The sequence below is a fragment of the Astatotilapia calliptera genome, chromosome 20 (genome assembly GCF_964374335.1).
Source record: "Astatotilapia calliptera chromosome 20, fAstCal68.1, whole genome shotgun sequence".
In the NCBI taxonomy this organism is placed as follows: Eukaryota; Metazoa; Chordata; class Actinopteri; order Cichliformes; family Cichlidae; genus Astatotilapia; species Astatotilapia calliptera.
In genome coordinates this window covers 36,092,847-36,111,232 of record NC_137441.1, presented here as the reverse complement: position 1 = coordinate 36,111,232, position 18,386 = coordinate 36,092,847, and the positions used below count along the sequence as shown (strand labels likewise).

General features: G+C 39.3%; 1 protein-coding gene across 2 annotated transcripts in view; it reads left to right on the top strand.

Annotated features, from left to right (window-relative positions):
• LOC113013022 (chemokine-like protein TAFA-2) overlaps positions 1-15,432 on the top strand; it is a 97,702-nt gene extending 82,270 nt beyond the window's left edge. For both annotated transcript variants that reach the window (XM_026153555.2, XM_080295365.1), the window contains 2 exons: positions 8,104-8,228; positions 14,535-15,432. In XM_026153555.2, coding sequence (XP_026009340.1) covers positions 8,104-8,228; positions 14,535-14,546 — 137 coding nt within the window. In that variant the 3' untranslated portion in view covers positions 14,547-15,432. The remainder of the gene's footprint in view (positions 1-8,103; positions 8,229-14,534) is intronic.
• The last annotated feature ends 2,954 nt before the right edge of the window (positions 15,433-18,386 follow it).

Sequence of the window (18,386 nt, the reverse complement as noted above, 5' to 3'; positions counted from 1 at the left end):
CAGGAGAAGAGATGCTAGAGTTAGCAAGAGGTTATTTGAAAGAGACTTTGTTCAATGCAGGTGCTACATATGACCAAGCCCCCTGTGTGCTGCAGTAAACTGAAAAATCTAAGAATTGATACACGACCAGGTAAACCCTGATTTACGGGCCAAGGCATAGAAGCCATCAGTATTCTCTTGGCAGCGTTTCTGTGTACTGGTAGCCAGAATACTGACTAGAAATGCATGGAAGCAAAGTGAAGCCTTTCTCCCACTGCCCGTTTTCTGTGCTGTTTCAGCAGACTAATTTATTACATACACTGCCTCTGTCTGTTATATTTTTGTGATGAATTCAGAAACATTCTGAATATGATGGATTGCGTGGGGTTATATTCTGAACACAATCAATTCAAAAGTAATTAAATGTTTGCTTCTCAGGTAAACCTTAAAGGTGCAAGAAACAAAAATCTGAACTATTCCAGACAGAAAAGGGAACGTCTTCATCGCAGTAGATAAAAAATGGAATCTTGTGTTGTTCCACAACTATACTACAGCGCCATGGTCCTGAATTATTGTCTATTAATGTAATGTTGATACTGAATGTACCAGACATATGTTAAACTGCTTTCATTCAACCTATTTATGCATGCATTATTTGCATTATTTATGTATGCACTCACACCAATCAACTAAAGTTTGGACAAATATTAGGGTTTTATCACAGAAAGAAGTCCACGCTGCTCCCTAACTTTAGGTGCTCCTGCTGCACAAACCCCAGTCTTGGTGTGAGATATGAGCATACATATTCGACACATCCACAATCAAACCCAACCACCTCCTGCTGACTCCGATATATTTCATAAATGTGCTGCTTAATTTCCAAAGGTAATCCAGCAAGTGATTATCTTGCAGCTAAATTTAACAATTTAACTGTGAAGAAACTTAATTTGTAGGAGATGGGGTTGGACAAATTCTAAAATGGATTATAATGAAGCAGCTCAGGAAAAATGCACCATGAAGAGGAAATCTTGTGTTTTTGTTATTACACCGAATTTATCAGTAGTCAGCGTTATGTAAACATCAGAGGACTCCCAACAAGAATCTTGATAGCAAAAGATATTAATCTGCAGGAAGTATTATCTTTACGAAGCTCTTTTGTTCACTGCAAATGAGAAGTTGATTTTTTAGACACAAATGTATTTGGGCATTTTACCCATAAATGAGATTAGTGTTTAGTGATGAACATTCGAAGCTATAAAATATTCCCGTATGCCTGGAAACCCGTCATCCACTAATGCCTCTGTGTTTACAACATCAGTATCCAGCAGGCCCTCCAGCCTCGCAGAGTGGCACTTGATGAAATAACTGACCCAGTCTCCATTTCTCAGTTGTTTCTGGGTTTCGGGTGAGCGCTCAAACATGATGAAAGATTCACTTACAATACAACATGGCACAGTAAGATGAAGGGCTGGAATGGTGGAGTACATCTTACTTACTTATGGCACCACAGATATACAGTACCGTGAAAAAACTATTTACCCCTATCCTTTCTTATTTTATTTAATTTATTTTTTTGCATATTTATCACACTTAATTGTTTCAGATCATCAAACAAATTTGAATATTAAACCTGAACCTGAGTAAATACAAAGCACCGTTTTTAATCTTTGAGTTTAAGGGAAAAAGTCATTACACCCTAAACCTGACAACTAGTTGTGCTTCACTTGGCAGAAAGAACTGAAACCTGTTTGGGATAAACAGCAATAAGGAACTGTGGCCCACTCTTCTTAGCAGAATTTTTGCAGAAAAACCTTCATTTTGTTTTTATTACTGAATTGTTCAAAGGTAGACTTGCTGTGTGTTTCAGATCGTTGTCTTGCTCCATAAACCAAGTGAGTTTGAGCTTCAGGGCATGAAATGATGGATGGGCAGGATTTTTGGTAGAGAGCAGAACTCCACTGTACGTACACCCAGGTCCTGAATCAGCCAAACAGCCTTAGACCATCACACTACCACCACCGTGTTTGACTGTTGGTATGATGTTCTTTTTATGAAATGCTGGGTTTCTTTTCATTTTTAATGGTCAGAATGTTTTGTAGCAAATGTGAGATAAGCTTTTGTGTTCTTCTGGATCAGCAGATTTTTGCTTCCATGGTTACCAGTTTCTCCCAGTCTCTTTCCTATTGTTGAGTCATGGACACTGACCTGAACTGCGGTAAATGAGCCCTGCAGTTCTTTAGATTCTGTTCTGATTTCTTTTGTGACCTCCTAGATCAGTTCCCAGCAGGCTCTTGGATTTTTTTTTGGTAGGCTAGACCCTCCTGAGAAGATTCACTACTGTTTCAAGTTTTCTCCATTTGTGGATAATGAGTCTCGTTTGCTGGAGTCACAAAGCCTTAAAAATGGTTTTGTAACTCTTTTTAGACTGATACATGTGTGTCAGCTGTTTCATTAGTGTGTGGCACATTGTGTTTCTTTTTGAGCTCTTCTGTTTCACTGTGTCAAACTGGTTCTATTCTTTCAAAAGGCCTGGCCTGGTCAACGGCAAAAAACAGTTAATTCATGATTTAACAACAGGTAGGTTTGGCCAATAAATTCAATCATGAAAAACTGGATTTTGTATTTAATTGAGTTATTTTTGTCCTGCTAAACAAAATACTCATATTAACTCTCAGAGTTCTTTAACAATGATGACAGTCTTTAGAGTCTTTAGAGTGACAGTTAAAGAAAAAGGATTCATGACAACAGCTTTTATGTATTCACACATCCAGTCAGTCAGCTGTTTTTTCCTTTGACATTTAATCATGTTTTGTTTCTGATATGTGTTATATTTTCTGATGGTGTTTCATTATTTGTTTTTAACCTGAAGAATCTCAACAATCTCAGCTGGTTGTGGCTAATTAAATTCACATGATTCCTTTGCCCATGAAACCCATGCCTCGGGTAACTATCAGCATTTTAAAAATCTTTTTTCTATTGCTAAAAGTTTTATTTCACATTAGCCTGAAGGTTAATGGGATCAGTTGTCGTTAACAGCATCTCACTAATTATCTCGTGAGTTTTTATTTGTTCAAAACTGTGTAAAATGTTGAAAAAAATGCTGCACTTGCAAAATCGGTTTTAAAGAACGATGGTGATGTTGTCTTGCACAACATCACCAAATCATTAGCCCCTCCAGGAAAATGAATTATTTCCTAATTACTGTTAAACAGAGGAAGACATTTTTAACACAGCTTTTCCAAACATCTTAGTTTGTATTTTGGATCCAGGCGTTATTTCACTTTGCACACAGAAACAAATTTATTTTCCAAAAGCCAAAAACTACCAGGGTCAGAATTATTAGCACATCATTTATGTATCCTTTTTTATAGAGAACAGCCTGCTGTCGCTTGCTGTTGCAGTTTTCAGAAAGTCTTACATACATCTCCTGAGCAATCTCAGCCAATTCTTCTCTGCAAATCTCTCAAGCTCCTCCAGATTTGATCTTTGGTGGTCTGGCATGGACCCTGATGTTCAGTTCACCGCACAGATTTTCAGTGGGATCAGTCAGAGCTTTGTGCAGGTAGTTTTTTACCAGAAGCGACTTGTGTTTTGGGTCAATGTCATATTGGAAGAAAGAGCGATTGTTTGAAGTTTTCTTTCAATATATTCACATCTCTTTTTTTCTTCCTGATTCCATCCACCTCTATGAGATTCCAAACACACTGAAACATTACCGCAGCATAATACTCCCACCACCGTGTTTCACTGTAGTCAGAGAGCTCTAGTTTCATGTCATCTAATCAAAGGACACTTGAGTATGCATAATCTTTCTCCAAGTTGTCCTTAGTATACTTCAGTGTGGCGTGAAGGTGTCTCTTCTACAGAAGTGATTTTTTGCAGCCTCACACTCCATTCCTGTGCAGAGTTCTAGTGATTCAATTCAATTCAATTCAATTTTATTTATATAGCGCCAAATCACAACAAAAGTCGCCTCAAGGCGCTTCATGGATACAGAGAAAAACCCAACCATCATATGACCCCCTATGAGCAAGCACTTTGGCAACAGTGGGAAGGAAAAACTCCCTTTTAACAGGAAGAAACCTCCAGCAGAACCAGGCTCAGGAAGGGGCGGGGCCATCTGCTGCGACCGGTTGGGGTGAGAGAAGGAAGACAGGATAAAGACATGCTGTGGAAGAGAGACAGAGGTTAATAACAGATATGAATCAATGCAGAGAGGTCTGTGAACACATAGTGAGTGAGAAAGGTGACTGGAAAGGAAAAACTCAATGCATCATGGGAATCCCCCGGCAGCCTACGTCCATTGCAGCATAACTAAGGGAGGATTCAGGGTCACCTGGTCCAGCCCTAACTATATGCTTTAGCAAAAAGGAAAGTTTGAAGCCTAATCTTAAAAGTAGAGATAGTGTCTGTCTCCTGAATCCAAACTGGAAGCTGGTTCCACAGAAGAGGGGCCTGAAAACTGAAGGCTCTGCCTCCCATTCTACTTTTAAATACTCTAGGAACAACAAGTAGGCCTGCAGAGCGAGAGCGAAGTGCTCTAATAGGGTGATATGGTACTACAAGGTCATTAAGATAAGATGGGGCCTGATTATTTAAGACCTTGTATGAATTCTGGATTTAACAGGAAGCCAAAACAGGAGAAATCTGCTCTCTCTTTCTAGTCCCTGTCAGGACTCTTGCTGCAGCATTTTGGATCAGCTGAAGGCTTTTCAGGGAGTTTTTAGGACTTCCTGATAATAATGAATTACAGTCGTCCAGCCTGGAAGTAATAAATGCATGAACTAGATTTTCAGCGTCACTCTGAGACAGGATATTTCTAATTTTAGAGATGTTGCGCAAATGAAAGAAAGCAGGCTTACATATTTGTTTAATATGTGCGTTGAAGGACATGTCCTGGTCAAAAATGACTCCAAGGTTCCTCACAGTGTTACTGGAGGCCAAGGTAATGCCATCCAGAGTAAGAATCTGCTTAGATACCATATTTCTTCTTTGAGACTCATATTCCTAATTAAGTCATTCACGAGTGTCTTGGCAGTTTTTCTGGTGCCTTCCGATGTCTCTCACTAGTTTTCTTTCCAGATTGTGTGAAATCTTTCACTTCTTACCTCTGCCAGGCTTGTTCTGTGCTGTGTGCCTCTCTTTGAATTTCTTGATGATACTTCCGAATCCAGTTTTTGACACTTGGAAACACTGTAATAGATTTATATATCCATGTCCTGCTTTGTGAACACCAACAATTATTTTTCTAAGTCTAAACTGATTTATTTAGTTATTGCCATGATGCCTTATCAAGTGACAGCTCTGGCTGAAGTTCTTAAATAGAACATAATCTTCAATTTTAACTTGATTTTACAAGCTTTGAGCATCACAAAGTTAAAGCACATCATTGTACAGCAGGGGTTTGTGCTGTGGTGGGTGGTAATAATATTGTGTCAGGGTGGTAATAATATTGACCATGGTCTTTTTTGCTTTTTCTGCAATACTTCAGAGCAACCTTGCACACCTTTGCAAACCCTGTAAATTCTAAAGTTGCTATTTTTAGAGGTTTTTTTTAATGGTTATTTATTCTAAATGCTATAATGTTTAGAAATTATATAGTGAAAATCCCTTGCTCTTGGAAAAAAAACAACTTTAATTTTCTAGGGTGGCTAATAGATCTGTCCTCATTTGTATATCTAGTAGATGTGAGGATCTGTGTGGTCAACCACATGACAGATTAACTTTAAAAAAACAGAAAACAGCCTTTGATGCCGCCTGATTCTGGTTGAGTGAACAAAGAATGTTCTACTACATAAGAGATGTTTTAACAGCGATGCTCTGAGGCTCACAATGGTCTGCAGCTTGCTTTGTTTTCAGATTCATGAATCATTTATTGTTGGTGTGTTGAGGCAAAATGCAGCAAAGTGCAATAGAGGCAGACTTTTCAAATTAATTAATAATGACCAGTGTTGGGCAATTTACTTTGAAAAAGAAGTTAATTATAGTTACTAGTTACTTCTTCAAAAAAGTAACTGAGTTAGTAGCTGAGTTACAATATTCTAAAAGTAATTAATTACTTGAAAAGTAACTATTGCGTTACTTTAAAAAAAAATGTTTAACCCTCTGGGGTCCAGGGTATAATTGTCCATTTTTAACTACTTTTGATGTTTCCTCCACATCTCACCTTTAAAAACTATTTACTTGTTTGGTCTCATCGTTTTCAGCACAACCTCACGTGTCTGAATCTACAGTTATGTTTTCATTTTTTACAGACTGTATTAACACAATTGATCTAAAATCAGACAAAAACCATAAAGTCCGAGGAGAAAAAGTTATTTTTTACTGTAACAACCACAAACATGTTTAATGAATCATATTTCATAATGTTAAATGCAAATATAAATTGTCAATTTTAAAATCCTATGCACAAGTTTTGCAAACAACAAAGTTATTTGCATCCATTTACCTTTTACCTTGATTTTTTAAATAACCATTTCAAACTATTTACAGAACAATCAGCTGTTCTTCAATAAGATGCCACACAAATTATTTGTGCCACTGCAAAAACATCATTTCTGTCCACTATAAAGGAAACATCACAGCCTGATACCTGCAGCTCTGACAGCAGCAGGTGTATCACTGCTGTTTCTACCTGGAGACAGCAGTCGCCTCAACACAAAACTATCCACAACACTACACACTAACTACACAAGACAACACATTAACTACACACTGCAAACACGCTAAACGTCACAAATCTCTCACATCTCAAAACTCGCTCTCTCTTTTTCTGCTGTCTCTCGCTCGCTCTCTCTCTCTCTCGCCATCACTCCTAAAACGTCCTCTGTTTTTTGTTTTGTTTTTTGCTCATAAGCAGAGAGGTCTCGCTGCGCTGTCCTTAGACAGTAAAAGTGAGGAAACTATTGAGGAATAAACAGCATATATCTTGTTTATCATGACTGGTTTTACTGGCCCATCAACACAATTTATAAACTGGTATATGTCACCTTGTTGCTTTGTCTTTAAGTGGTCATGTGATTGGCTTACCACGACTACTTTATTCTTCCTCAGTCAACTCATATCATTGTTTTGCCCCCTTAGCTCCAGGTGTTGTGCCAAAAAGTGATTGCTGCCTGGGGGAGCGCAGCTGCTAAACGCTGTAGCGCCCAGATTACTTACAGCTCCTTCCGTTAGGGCTGTGCGATATGACCAAAATCTCATATCCCGATATAAAACATCTAAATATAAACATACTTAATAAATATAATAATAAATATACTTTATTCTTCCTCAGTCAAACAGCAGCACTCATGTGATTGAGCAGAGTGAAGCTGACCCCCCCACCCACTTGAAACGTTTGCCCCCTGAGCTCCAGGTGTTGTGCTAGACAGTGATGGTGATCACCGTCCGCGGGAGCGCGCAGCTGCTTAAAGCTGTAGCGTCCAGATTACTTACAGCTACTTCCGTGCAGCTGATATAAGGTGCTGTGAGCTGAACACAGCTTCAACCATCTGTTTGTTGAAAAATAGTAACGGACCGCGTTTCCTTGTTAGTAACTGTTAGTAACTGTAATGGCGTTGTAACGATAGGAATAGTAATTAGTTAGATTACTCGCCGTTACTAACGGCGTTACTTACTTCCCATCACTGATAATGACTTACATGAATTGAGTAATTTAAACATCCACACCAGTTTTTCAGTGAACTGGGACGATGTGGTCGCAAAAAGCATCTAGATCTGAGTCGAGCGATGAGAGGCCTTTGCAGAATTAATAAATGAAACAAGCTGAAATATAATTTTATATTTTCCATATCATGTTTTCCACATTGGTTTTTGTTTGTTGAGGTTTGACTGGCGCTCTTTTGATTGCATAATCTCGCTGTGGCTTGTTCTGTATGGTGCTTCAATGGGCGCTGATTTGAGAATTAGTGCTTTCAACTGTTTATCTCAAAGCACCAAAGTCGTGTTATTATAACTGTACCGGATTGAAACCCACATTTATTTTCTGGAGGCTCTTTGTTCATGTGAAATTTTGGTGTCAAAATTCACACACGCACACAAGTCTTGGAAACACATGAAAGGACATGATTGCACTTGCATCTTCATCAAAGTTAAAATTAACTCTGTCTCTTCTTCTTGTAGCCTCCATTGTAGCTCAGAAGTGGTGGTGTCAGATGCAGCCATGCATGGAAGGTGAGGAGTGCAAGGTGCTCCCAGATCTGACAGGATGGAGCTGCAGCACAGGCAACAAAGTCAAGACCACAAAGGTTTGTGTGCACACTTTACGCGTCCTCTCTCCCTGCCGTGCCATCCATTCAACACATACATGCATGCACACACCTAGCCAGACCAACCACAGAGTGATCCATTTTCACCTCTATCACGTTAGACTATATCCTTCTCTTCTCCCTGCTTTTCTCTCTTATTTGTCTCCGTCCCATCTTCTTTCTCCTTTCACCCAATATCACTTTTTTTTTTTACCCAGTTTCTCTCTCTTTACTTTTCCTCTGGACTCATCTTGGCTCCAACATCAAACATTCTCTGAAGAAAAATAAGGCCAACAAGAACAAGGCAAATAAAACACACACGCACCCTGAATATGAATATCACAATTCCCTTCACTCTCACTTGCCCTGCTTCCCTGCGTCTGACTGGCATGCCATCTGACTCGATGCAAAAAGAACTCGCCACATTTGATACACTGGAGTGGTAAATGCCCTGGAAAAATTTTTTATGCTCTCATTCTTCCACAGCACGGTTTGTGCAGTGTGTGCATGTGCACATTCTTCCCCCCTGTTAAGTTTCATGTACTGGCAGTCTGTCTGTGTCTTTGTGTGCGTGTGAAAAGGTGTGAATGCACGCTATATATCTTCCTGCTCAGCCTACGTCTGCACCTGTTGGCTTCTCTTCAGTGGCTTGACCTGAGCAGGCTCTTAGCTGTCTGTCAGAGGAGAAAAATTTGTGCGAGACTCACCTCTTGTCACTGTACGCCTCTGTTTCTAACCTCCATCCTTCTCTCTGCCTTCTCACCTTCCATTATTCATGGCTCGGTGCAGACCTTTGTTTTCTGCCTAAATAATTGATTGAAGGCGTGGTCAGAGAGGAGAGATGCGTGGGGGGAAAAAAGTGAGTGGTGAGAAGCGCTTAAGGCACACATGTTCTTCTCACGCCTTCCCAGACAGTGAACAGTGATGATTAAGAATTCTTTTGGCACTGCTTCCTCTGCTCACCTCTCACCTAGCTAAGTGGCTCGTGCCCCCTGAAGACCTTTTTTCCCCTTAACAGCCCCTCCTTACTTTTACCTTTTTTCCCTGATATCATTTTCAGTTCTTATCTTAAGCACAGATTTGTGTTGTACTGCTCTTATAAGTGTAACTGATGTTTCCTCGCTCAGTTATGTCAGACAATGATACAAATAGAAAGAAGAGTCGTCTGGTTTGATTGGATAAAGCAGCACATGAGGTTTGATGCTATTTGAAGACAGTTAGATGTGTGAATGTTGCTGACCAATCCAGCTCCAAAGTGGACATTTATAATTAAAGTAAACCAGTTTCAGGCAGGCACTGCTTCATCAGTGACTCTGTTGTAGTTTTAAGGAGCACAAATATTTGCTGTCTCTTGCATTCAGGTCTTTGATCAATGATCAATGATCTGTGTGTGTGTGTGTGTGTGTGTGTGTGTGTGTGTGTGTGTGTGTGTGTGTGTGTGTGTGCATCTGCACTATTTGAGAGCGTTAGCTGATGTGTTCGCTTGATGATGAAGAGTGATTTTTTTTCTCCTCTCGTGTCGTACGCTGAGGTCAAGATTCGCAGGCATCCAGATCAATAGCATCGAACGTTCTCTTATGGTCCCATTAAGACCTGCTCGTAAATTGAAATTGACGATAGAGTGTGTATGAGAGGGAGAGAGAGAGAGAGGCAGGGGGATATGGAGAAAGGAAAAAAGAGGCAGGAGGAGATGGATGAAAGAGAAAAAAATCAGTGGAGAGTGAAAAGAAAGGCAGAGGTGATGGGTAGATAAACGAATAACGAAAACACTTGGGGAAAAAAACAAGCATAACGGTCAGCAGACAGCAGAAGGTAAGAACACACAACAGGATTTGGCACTCTCTGTCATTCCTCCTACCTGGAGACAGGGGGAAGGAGGAGCGAAGGAGGGAAGAGGGAGGAGAGGAGGAGGGGTGAGAGGACAGCTAGATCAATGCCAAACAGAGGTGGGACCAAGTCATTGTTTTGCAAGTCTCAAGTAAGTCTCAAGTCTTTATCCTCAAGTCTCAAGTCAAGTCTCAAGTAATGTCAGGCAAGTCAGAGTCGAGTCTCAAGTCACTGGTGTAAAAGTCCGAGTCAAGTCACAAGTCTGAAACTTTGAATTTCAAGTCCTTTCGAGTCTTTAAAAAAAAAAACAACGAAAAAATAATGTTGCAGTTATGCTAAATGTAAATATTAGACCATGTAATTTTAAATCTGTGTTTTTCTCAACACATGACAAAAGTGAACGTAGAAAATATACACAAATTGTGAAATTGCACCTCTTTAAAATGCAGCTCAATTAAACCTAGCTCCAAGAATAATTTTCACCGACAGTTCTGAGATAAGCTGCATGTTATTCTTGGATGCGGTTGTAGGACCAGCTTTAAAATCGCATGACAAAAATATCATACACATTAAAAAAAACTGTATCACCAACGTAGCCTGGACAACATTTGCTAGTTAGATGAAGTCAGCTATCTCATCTTAGCATATTTATATGCATATTTATAATCATACGGTTCTTGGAGTGAGTGCATACACTCATGAAGTTTAGTAACTTCCGGTCACTGCAACAAGCCCAGGTACAGTTTACCGACGGATGGGTGCAGGACCTTGAAATGCACCGTGTAGAAAGTAAAGACCATCGTACGTATCATAAGTTTACCAGTCTCACAAATCGTCGTCATAAATACACATTCGTTAACCGTTTATTAATAGGACCTTTGAGCTCAACGGTAATTAATTAGTAGTGGAAATAATTTCTGGTAGCATCACAGAAATGTAGCAGTGACAATAATACTGTATGCTGTAATCGTACTGGGCAATTAGTGATACAAAAAACCTGTTTTATCCTGTGAATAAAAGTATATGTTTTTGTCAATGTACCATAATAACAGAAGCGAAACGCAATATTGTGTCAGGACAATTCACTATTTATGCACAATAAATAAAGGAGCATAGCGCCACAATTTCTGTTCAGCACCAGACTTGCTTGTAACCTATATCACCAATTATGTTATGAAAATGACGTATTAACTACTAAAAAACACTGACCTTCGTGTAAATGCTTGGAGCAGACTAACCTGTGAGCTGGAGTGTTCTGGGACGTTATATTTGATCTTTGAATGGCTGCAATCCAGTCCATCCGTCGTGTCTTTGTTACTTCGGAAACATGGCTTGAACAATTTCTCTTTAACGACGTAATCCGATAACAACCGATCTCTTTACCCGTCAGCTTCTCGTGGCTGTCATGCGACCGGCTATTGCAGTTAATAATACAACGGCTTCTTGACATTTTTGTGTTTCTTTTTATCGCTGTTTAACTGATTTTAATTGAAAGCCTGCGTGCGCTAGTACCGCTTGCCACGAGTTCCCAGAATCCTTTGCGGTTCTACCCGTGAATGACGTCACATTTTCAATCTCTATATAATATGCATGTTAAATTTTATATTTGGGGTAAAATATCAAGTCTTTTCAAGTAAACCGGTTCAAGTCCAATTCAAGTCCCAAGTCATTGGTGTAAAAGTCCAAGTCAAGTCACAAGTCTTAGAACATTTTTTCAAGTCAAGTCTAAAGTCATAAAATTAATGACTCGAGTCTGACTCGAGTCCAAGTCATGTGACTCGAGTCCACACCTCAAATAATATCATATGTATGAATACATGCGCATGGCTCAGTCTCCAAGCTGCAGAGCTGCCATAGAAAGCAAGGAAGGTGTGTTCGTCTTTGTGTAACTGCTCGTGCAATCGTGAACAAACAAGGACAACAATTTAGCAAGGAGTATAGGGTTTACCTACCTATATACTGCAGTGAGTGTACATCATACCGAGTAGATGTGGTGTTCTTTAAAAAAGACATTCAGTCACTTTAAACTTTGATAAGTGACCAGAATGGAAAAAAAACTGTAAATCCCTGAAGTGTGGCAGTCAAGATGTCACAAAACAAAACTGAAACATAAATATTAGTAATGGTACGTTAACTGTCTGCAAGCTAACTAAAGCTTGCATGCTAACTTATATTTAAGCAAGGGCAGTATTTACTTTGTATTTTGTATATATTTGTTTTCTTTTCTTTGTTATTTTTAAAAAGTTCTTCAGGAAGTTTGCAGTGAAGCAAAAATCAGATGTTTACTCTGAATACACGAACATTATGTGGGAGTAGGTAATTGATAATAGGTATTGATTTGTAAATAATTGGACATGGATAACTTGAACTTATTATATAAAAGAATATTGTGCAGGATAAATCTGACTCACTAGGCAGCTCATTCTCTTGACAATACTTTATTTAAAGATATAACACATCTTGGGGGTCAACTTGGAAGAAAGGCAGATTTGAAATGTAAAATTATATTTGGATGCATCTGTAATGTAATACAATGAACAAAGGCAGAAGAATTTTAATCACAGTTTTAAAAATAAAATATATTTTATGAAAGTTTGACCTTATGCGACCTTGAGTTAGAGGCAGAGTAATGTGATATTTATAAACCCCGTATTTCATTTCCTGCATATGTTGTCAGTGCAAAGAAGCATATTTTTTAGTAGCTCTGTATAACAATATTACGAACAAGATATTTACCATAAAAGAAAGTTGTAGAAAAGTAATAGTTTAAATATTTATATAATAGCTTCTAGGTTATACGGCTTTCGTCAGTTTTTGACCTATAAATCATTGAGCTGACCTTGAAGACCTTGGTCGATGTAAGCCGAATTTAAATTGATTGTTAACATGACCCCACTCTACTCCCCTACAAATTTTTATTAGATTTCATTCAAAACTTTTCAGACAATTGTGTTTGCAGACAGAATGGCACCCACACAGTACACACACAAACACACAAATATAACCTCCTTGACGGAAGTAATTAATCCAGCAGCCAGCGATTTAATATGGTTATTTGTGTTTAAAAATAATAACCTTAGAAACGAAAGAAGACTTTTACCTTGTAATATAATTCAGAAAATGTAAGCTTTTGCTTTTCTGTCTGTCCCAAGTGTGGGTGACACTGCCTTGTAACACCCGACTGTTGGTTTTGTTATGTACAAGGAGACATTAATGAAAGAAAAACCAGAATATTTTAATTAAATTTGTTTCAGTTTGATTTGAAGTTGATTTTGTTCAATTCGCACACAAACTAAATCACATGTTACACAGCTTCTGTGACTTGTGTCAAATGTAAATAAATGTACCGCTGAAGGAGACATCTGCCTTGTGGCCATGCGACTACGGTAGGCAGCTAAATCTTTGGACTAAGTACAAAAAAGGCACTCGTGGGTCTAAAAAGGCTTGTAGAAATGACACCCTAGCACTTCTTGTGTGCTTTCTAAATTGAGATCTAACTATCTAAATCCGCCCTTTAATTGGGCACAGAAACTGCAACCTACAGGCATATTTGAACAGGCAACTGGATGAACACCTAAAGGGACTTTGACTTTGCACCTTCAAGTATAGCAGGCAGAGAGATGCCGCGGTGTGCGTGCATAGTGAACTGGCGTGACAACAAACGCCTGCAGACTCTTTGATCCGGCACAGGAGTAGACGCCTGAAGGCAATGGGAGCAAACCCAGGAAGGGTGGCCTGGAGCCATCAAGAGTAGATGCAGTAGTTTCAATTGCCAGCTTGGAAGAAACACTGCTCTGAGCTCTCTTAGTGATGGCTGGTATTTACACTTTGTTAGCTGGGACCCAGGTCAGACAAAAGAGTGTCTGCCCCATGAGGAAATAACAGAGAGACAGCATGTGTTGGGGCTAAGAGGGGAAACCACTGGGAAACTCAATAGGAGGGAAAGGCATGCAGGAAAACAGAAGAACCGTCTTGGAGAAGCTGGTCTATTATATGCCCGGCACTGGCAGTTATACAGCAGTTTGTGCCTGTTTGATCACTGGCTGGTAGAAAATGTCTTCTAATAGCTTGAAATAAACCAGAAGTGAGCGTATGAGCAAAGAAAAAGCGAAGATGGATCGCCGAGATAAGGAGGCCATGTGATTAGTGCAGCCGTCTCGACAAATAGACGAAATGACATGGCAGAGGGCCAAGTGCTGAGGGTGCGGCGGTGTGGGCTGCCTGCCACGATTCAAGCTTGTCTTGTTTACGTTCCAGAAGAGACAGAAACCGTGTTGGTCATGTTTTCCACCAATAAGAGACTCTTCCTGTATTTTTCCACATAGAAGCCAGCACTGCATTATTTAAAGCCTTTCACTGACATGTAAAACCAGCGCTGGCTCTGTTCTCTGTTCTCTTTGCTGTTTCACGCTGTTTTCAAACTTTTTGGGTTCTGTTAAAATGGTGACCTTTGACTCACTTCTTCCCTTTCTTTTACAGGTGACCCGATAGTCCCGCCCATGTCTAGAGGAGCGTTAGAGAACGGCGGTGGAAGTACTTACACAGCACAACGGACTTATAAAATCGTAAGGAAATGGACTCTGATGGACATCAGTGAGGAACCAGTGATTTTTCCTGTGGATATTCAAAAAACGATGACTGCTCGCCATCTTAAGCAGAGCTGAGTGTCCTCGGGCCTTCACTGCGAAAGACTCAGTCACCCACAATTCTTTACTGCTTCTGAAAACAAAGTGAACTCCAACCTAAATGGCACTTGATTAGATGATGAAAAAAACATCTTTACAACAAACTATATTCTTTATCTCTCTTCTATGGCTAAGTTGTGTTCCATATGCATACTGGGAATTGCAGAAACTTGACTCTAGACAGCTATTCTGTATTACAAAACTAGCTAAAAAGAGGGAGTGGATCCAGAATGCTTGCCTCATGTAGTCTGGATGACACATTTAAATTTAACTGTGCCACACATGACACATTTGATGCTGTCAAAATGTTTCTGAAACTGAACCTCTTCTTTATTCAGATTTCACCTCCATACGAATATTTTACCTTAAATAGTTTGTTGCTTACCACACATGCCATTTTTTAAAATGCAGAGACAGTTTGTCAGTCTTCTCTTTGCTTTTGTTTTTTGACAGAGGACAAAATCCTTTCAGGGGTGAGGTTAGACTAATACCAAGTAGATGTTACGGTATATTGAAAAATGTAAACGTGTTTAAACAAAAGAAGAAAAAAAAAGCAGTCCATGGAATCAAAGGGGCTAAAAATAAATCGATGCTCTAATGGTTTTAATATCTGTGTTTTTAAACGCCTGTTAACCGCTATTGAGTACATGTGTCAGTATTATATTAAATGAATAAAACCTTTCAAAAGAAAAGAGAAATCTCAGTCGTTTGCTTCAGCCCTCAGGGGGAAGATTATTCAAGTGCTTCTTGTCAGGACCCTCACAATACAGCTCACAATACCAAAGCTCTGAATTGTTTCTCAATGGCTGCACGGACCTGCTAGCAGTGCTGATAACATCAGCATGAAGTTAGCTCCCCCTGAAACCCTGAAATAACAGGAAACGCAAAACCGTGGCTTTGTAACTGCTGGTGTTAATTGAGTTGGCTTGAAGAGATATCATCAATAACTGGTAATTACTTTGCTGTTCACATAATGCATTAATTTTCATCGTGTTTATTTCCTGGAGCAAACAAACAGCTTCTTATATTAACAATTGTTTTGTCAAAGCTAAAAAAGAAAAGAGGAGCAACAAATACAGAACTGCTCCTCTCCGCAGGCGTCATCTGTGATCTGTAACTGACAACTTATTCATCAGGTCTACACAAAATCTCTGTATTTAGCTGTGTTTTTACCGCAGAAATTTTAGGCAGGCGAGGAATGAAAAAGGATATTTGTATGCAGCGCATATGAGCCCGGACTGCAAAAAACAAACTGTGCTCATAAACAAAATTCAGTGCTGAGATTTTGTGGCTCTGTTATTTGGCATTTTGTGAAATTCAATCAACAGGTGAGTATTGGCAGTGATATTATTCTATGAACATTATCTTGATACAGCTGAGTGCAACTCAAACAATAGCATAACTTGGCTGTTCTGCTGTATTTTCCATTTTGGCAGTGAAAGCACATCCTAGCCCAAATACCCAGTTCATGATCGTATAATTTCTCTTCTATCTACAAACCTACCATTCTGATACATCAGAAGCACGAGACATTATGCAATTAAAAAAGAAATGTTAATGCCCGAAACAGAGACTTGGATTTATGCAAGTACAACATTAAATTTATTGGAATCTGGTTAAATAATATTTACTTGAATCACATCCATTCAGTTTTTACACACCACGTTTCCTTAATGATTACGATTTTTGAATAAATAAACTGATTTTATAAGCTTCAGTAACATTTTACTTAAAATTATTGCCTCGTGTTTACTGATTATATATGAGGTACTGTGCAAATCTCTTAAGCCACCATTCAATGTCAACAGGAGCTTGAGCATGACATTCTTGAGCAGTAGTTTTCCACAATCTTTGGACACCTTGTTGCAAAAATACATAATTAGCTCATATTTCTGTGGTTGAATCAATGAAAAACATCAAACATGACACAGTTTGACACAACTATCGCACCGAAACGTGTAATAGTCATGCCAATCCACCATCCATGCAGAATAACAGCAGGGAGATATTTTATTTCAAGTCAGCATGGAAACATGAAAAGTCAACATGAAAATAATCACATTATTAACACAATTACATGTAAATACATATTCGCGACATAGCTTCATTGATTAAGGACCCTGGAGTGTACTTCATCCCCCTGCTGGTAATGTAATTTCTGCATGCACGTCCATTTTACGTTTCGGAAAGCCAAAGAAGGGTGGGCTGGCATGTCTATTACACCTTTTGCCAAGATCACAGGTTGTATGACAGCACAGAACCATTCATAAAAGTCTCCTATATGTTCAAGACCTGGATTTGCACATCCTCCTGACTTCTCCAAGTTGGTCACAGCTCAATAAATAAATATATCAGGACATATTTCCTGATATCAGTGCACAGAGAACCGATGCAACTATTAGGACATATCAACACTTTCCAATCACAATGGATTGCCGACCAGATGATTACAGTAACAAGTGTACATACTTGGTCAAATTCACTGTGTGCTGTATATGTGTGGGTGTATTTTCTGTCATTATTTTACTGTTGTATTATCTTATAACAAAATTTACTCATAGGAAAATAAGAAATTCTACTGTCACAACTTTTTAAAGTATTATATTAAGATGATGGTCATATAAGTTTGTAGAACAATTTTAAAAAAGTAGAGTACGCTGTGAGAGGATAGAAGTGTGTGTCCTGCAAGCATGCAAGTCGATGCTGATGTTAAACAGGGCTGAGCGTCTGTTCCAAACCTGATGACTGCAGTGAAACAAAGAAGCTCAGTCCAGGAAAGTTGCAAAGAAATATTTTTGGAGGTTGAGGATATGTACTGTGTGTTTTCCTTTTGTGACAAACACACACACAAACACTCATATATATATATATATATATATATATATATATACACACACAATCTGTGCTGTGCTGCATTAAAGCAGCCGTTCTCTAAAACTCTTTCCTGATTTGGCTAATCTCCCAGTGGATCCTCTCAGGGGCCACGGCCTTCCACCGAGCCTTAGTCACAGTGTGTGTGTGTGTGTGTGTGTGTGTGTGTGTGTGTGTGTGTGTGTGTGTGTGTGTGTGTGTGTGTGTGTGTGTGTGTGTGTGTGTGTGTGTGTGTGTGTGTGTTCCATGGACTGGGCTTTCTCTGAGCCTCAACGCGTCGTTAGTGCATGTCATTAAAAGATTATAGAGAATAAATCCACAAGATTCTCACACATACACACAGGAAGTGAGAGCTGAAGTGAGCACGGAACAGACTTTTATAATTACAGAGAGAAAAATGTATAAAAAGATTTTGACATTGGAATATGACAGCCTCAGTTTTCCTGTATTCTTGCTAACTGCTCACGAGGTGTTTTTCAAATGGCACGTGAATCCAATCATGAGTCAACCGCATGAGGCTTGTTGAAATTCTTCCACTACACCTCTAATATCAGCCCACTCTCACTAACACTGCTGCTGACGGGAGGTATCAGGTGCAGCTCTAACAGTCTCTTTATAGCTGTCTGACAGTTCTGATCATCAGCACGGCTGCAATTCATTAATCTCGTCATCTGACTATCCTCTGAATATCCAGACATTACTGAGATTAGTCGGCGTGCTTTATGGTAAGTGGTGGCGGTGAAATGTCCGCCACTAACAACAGATGCCGGAGCAG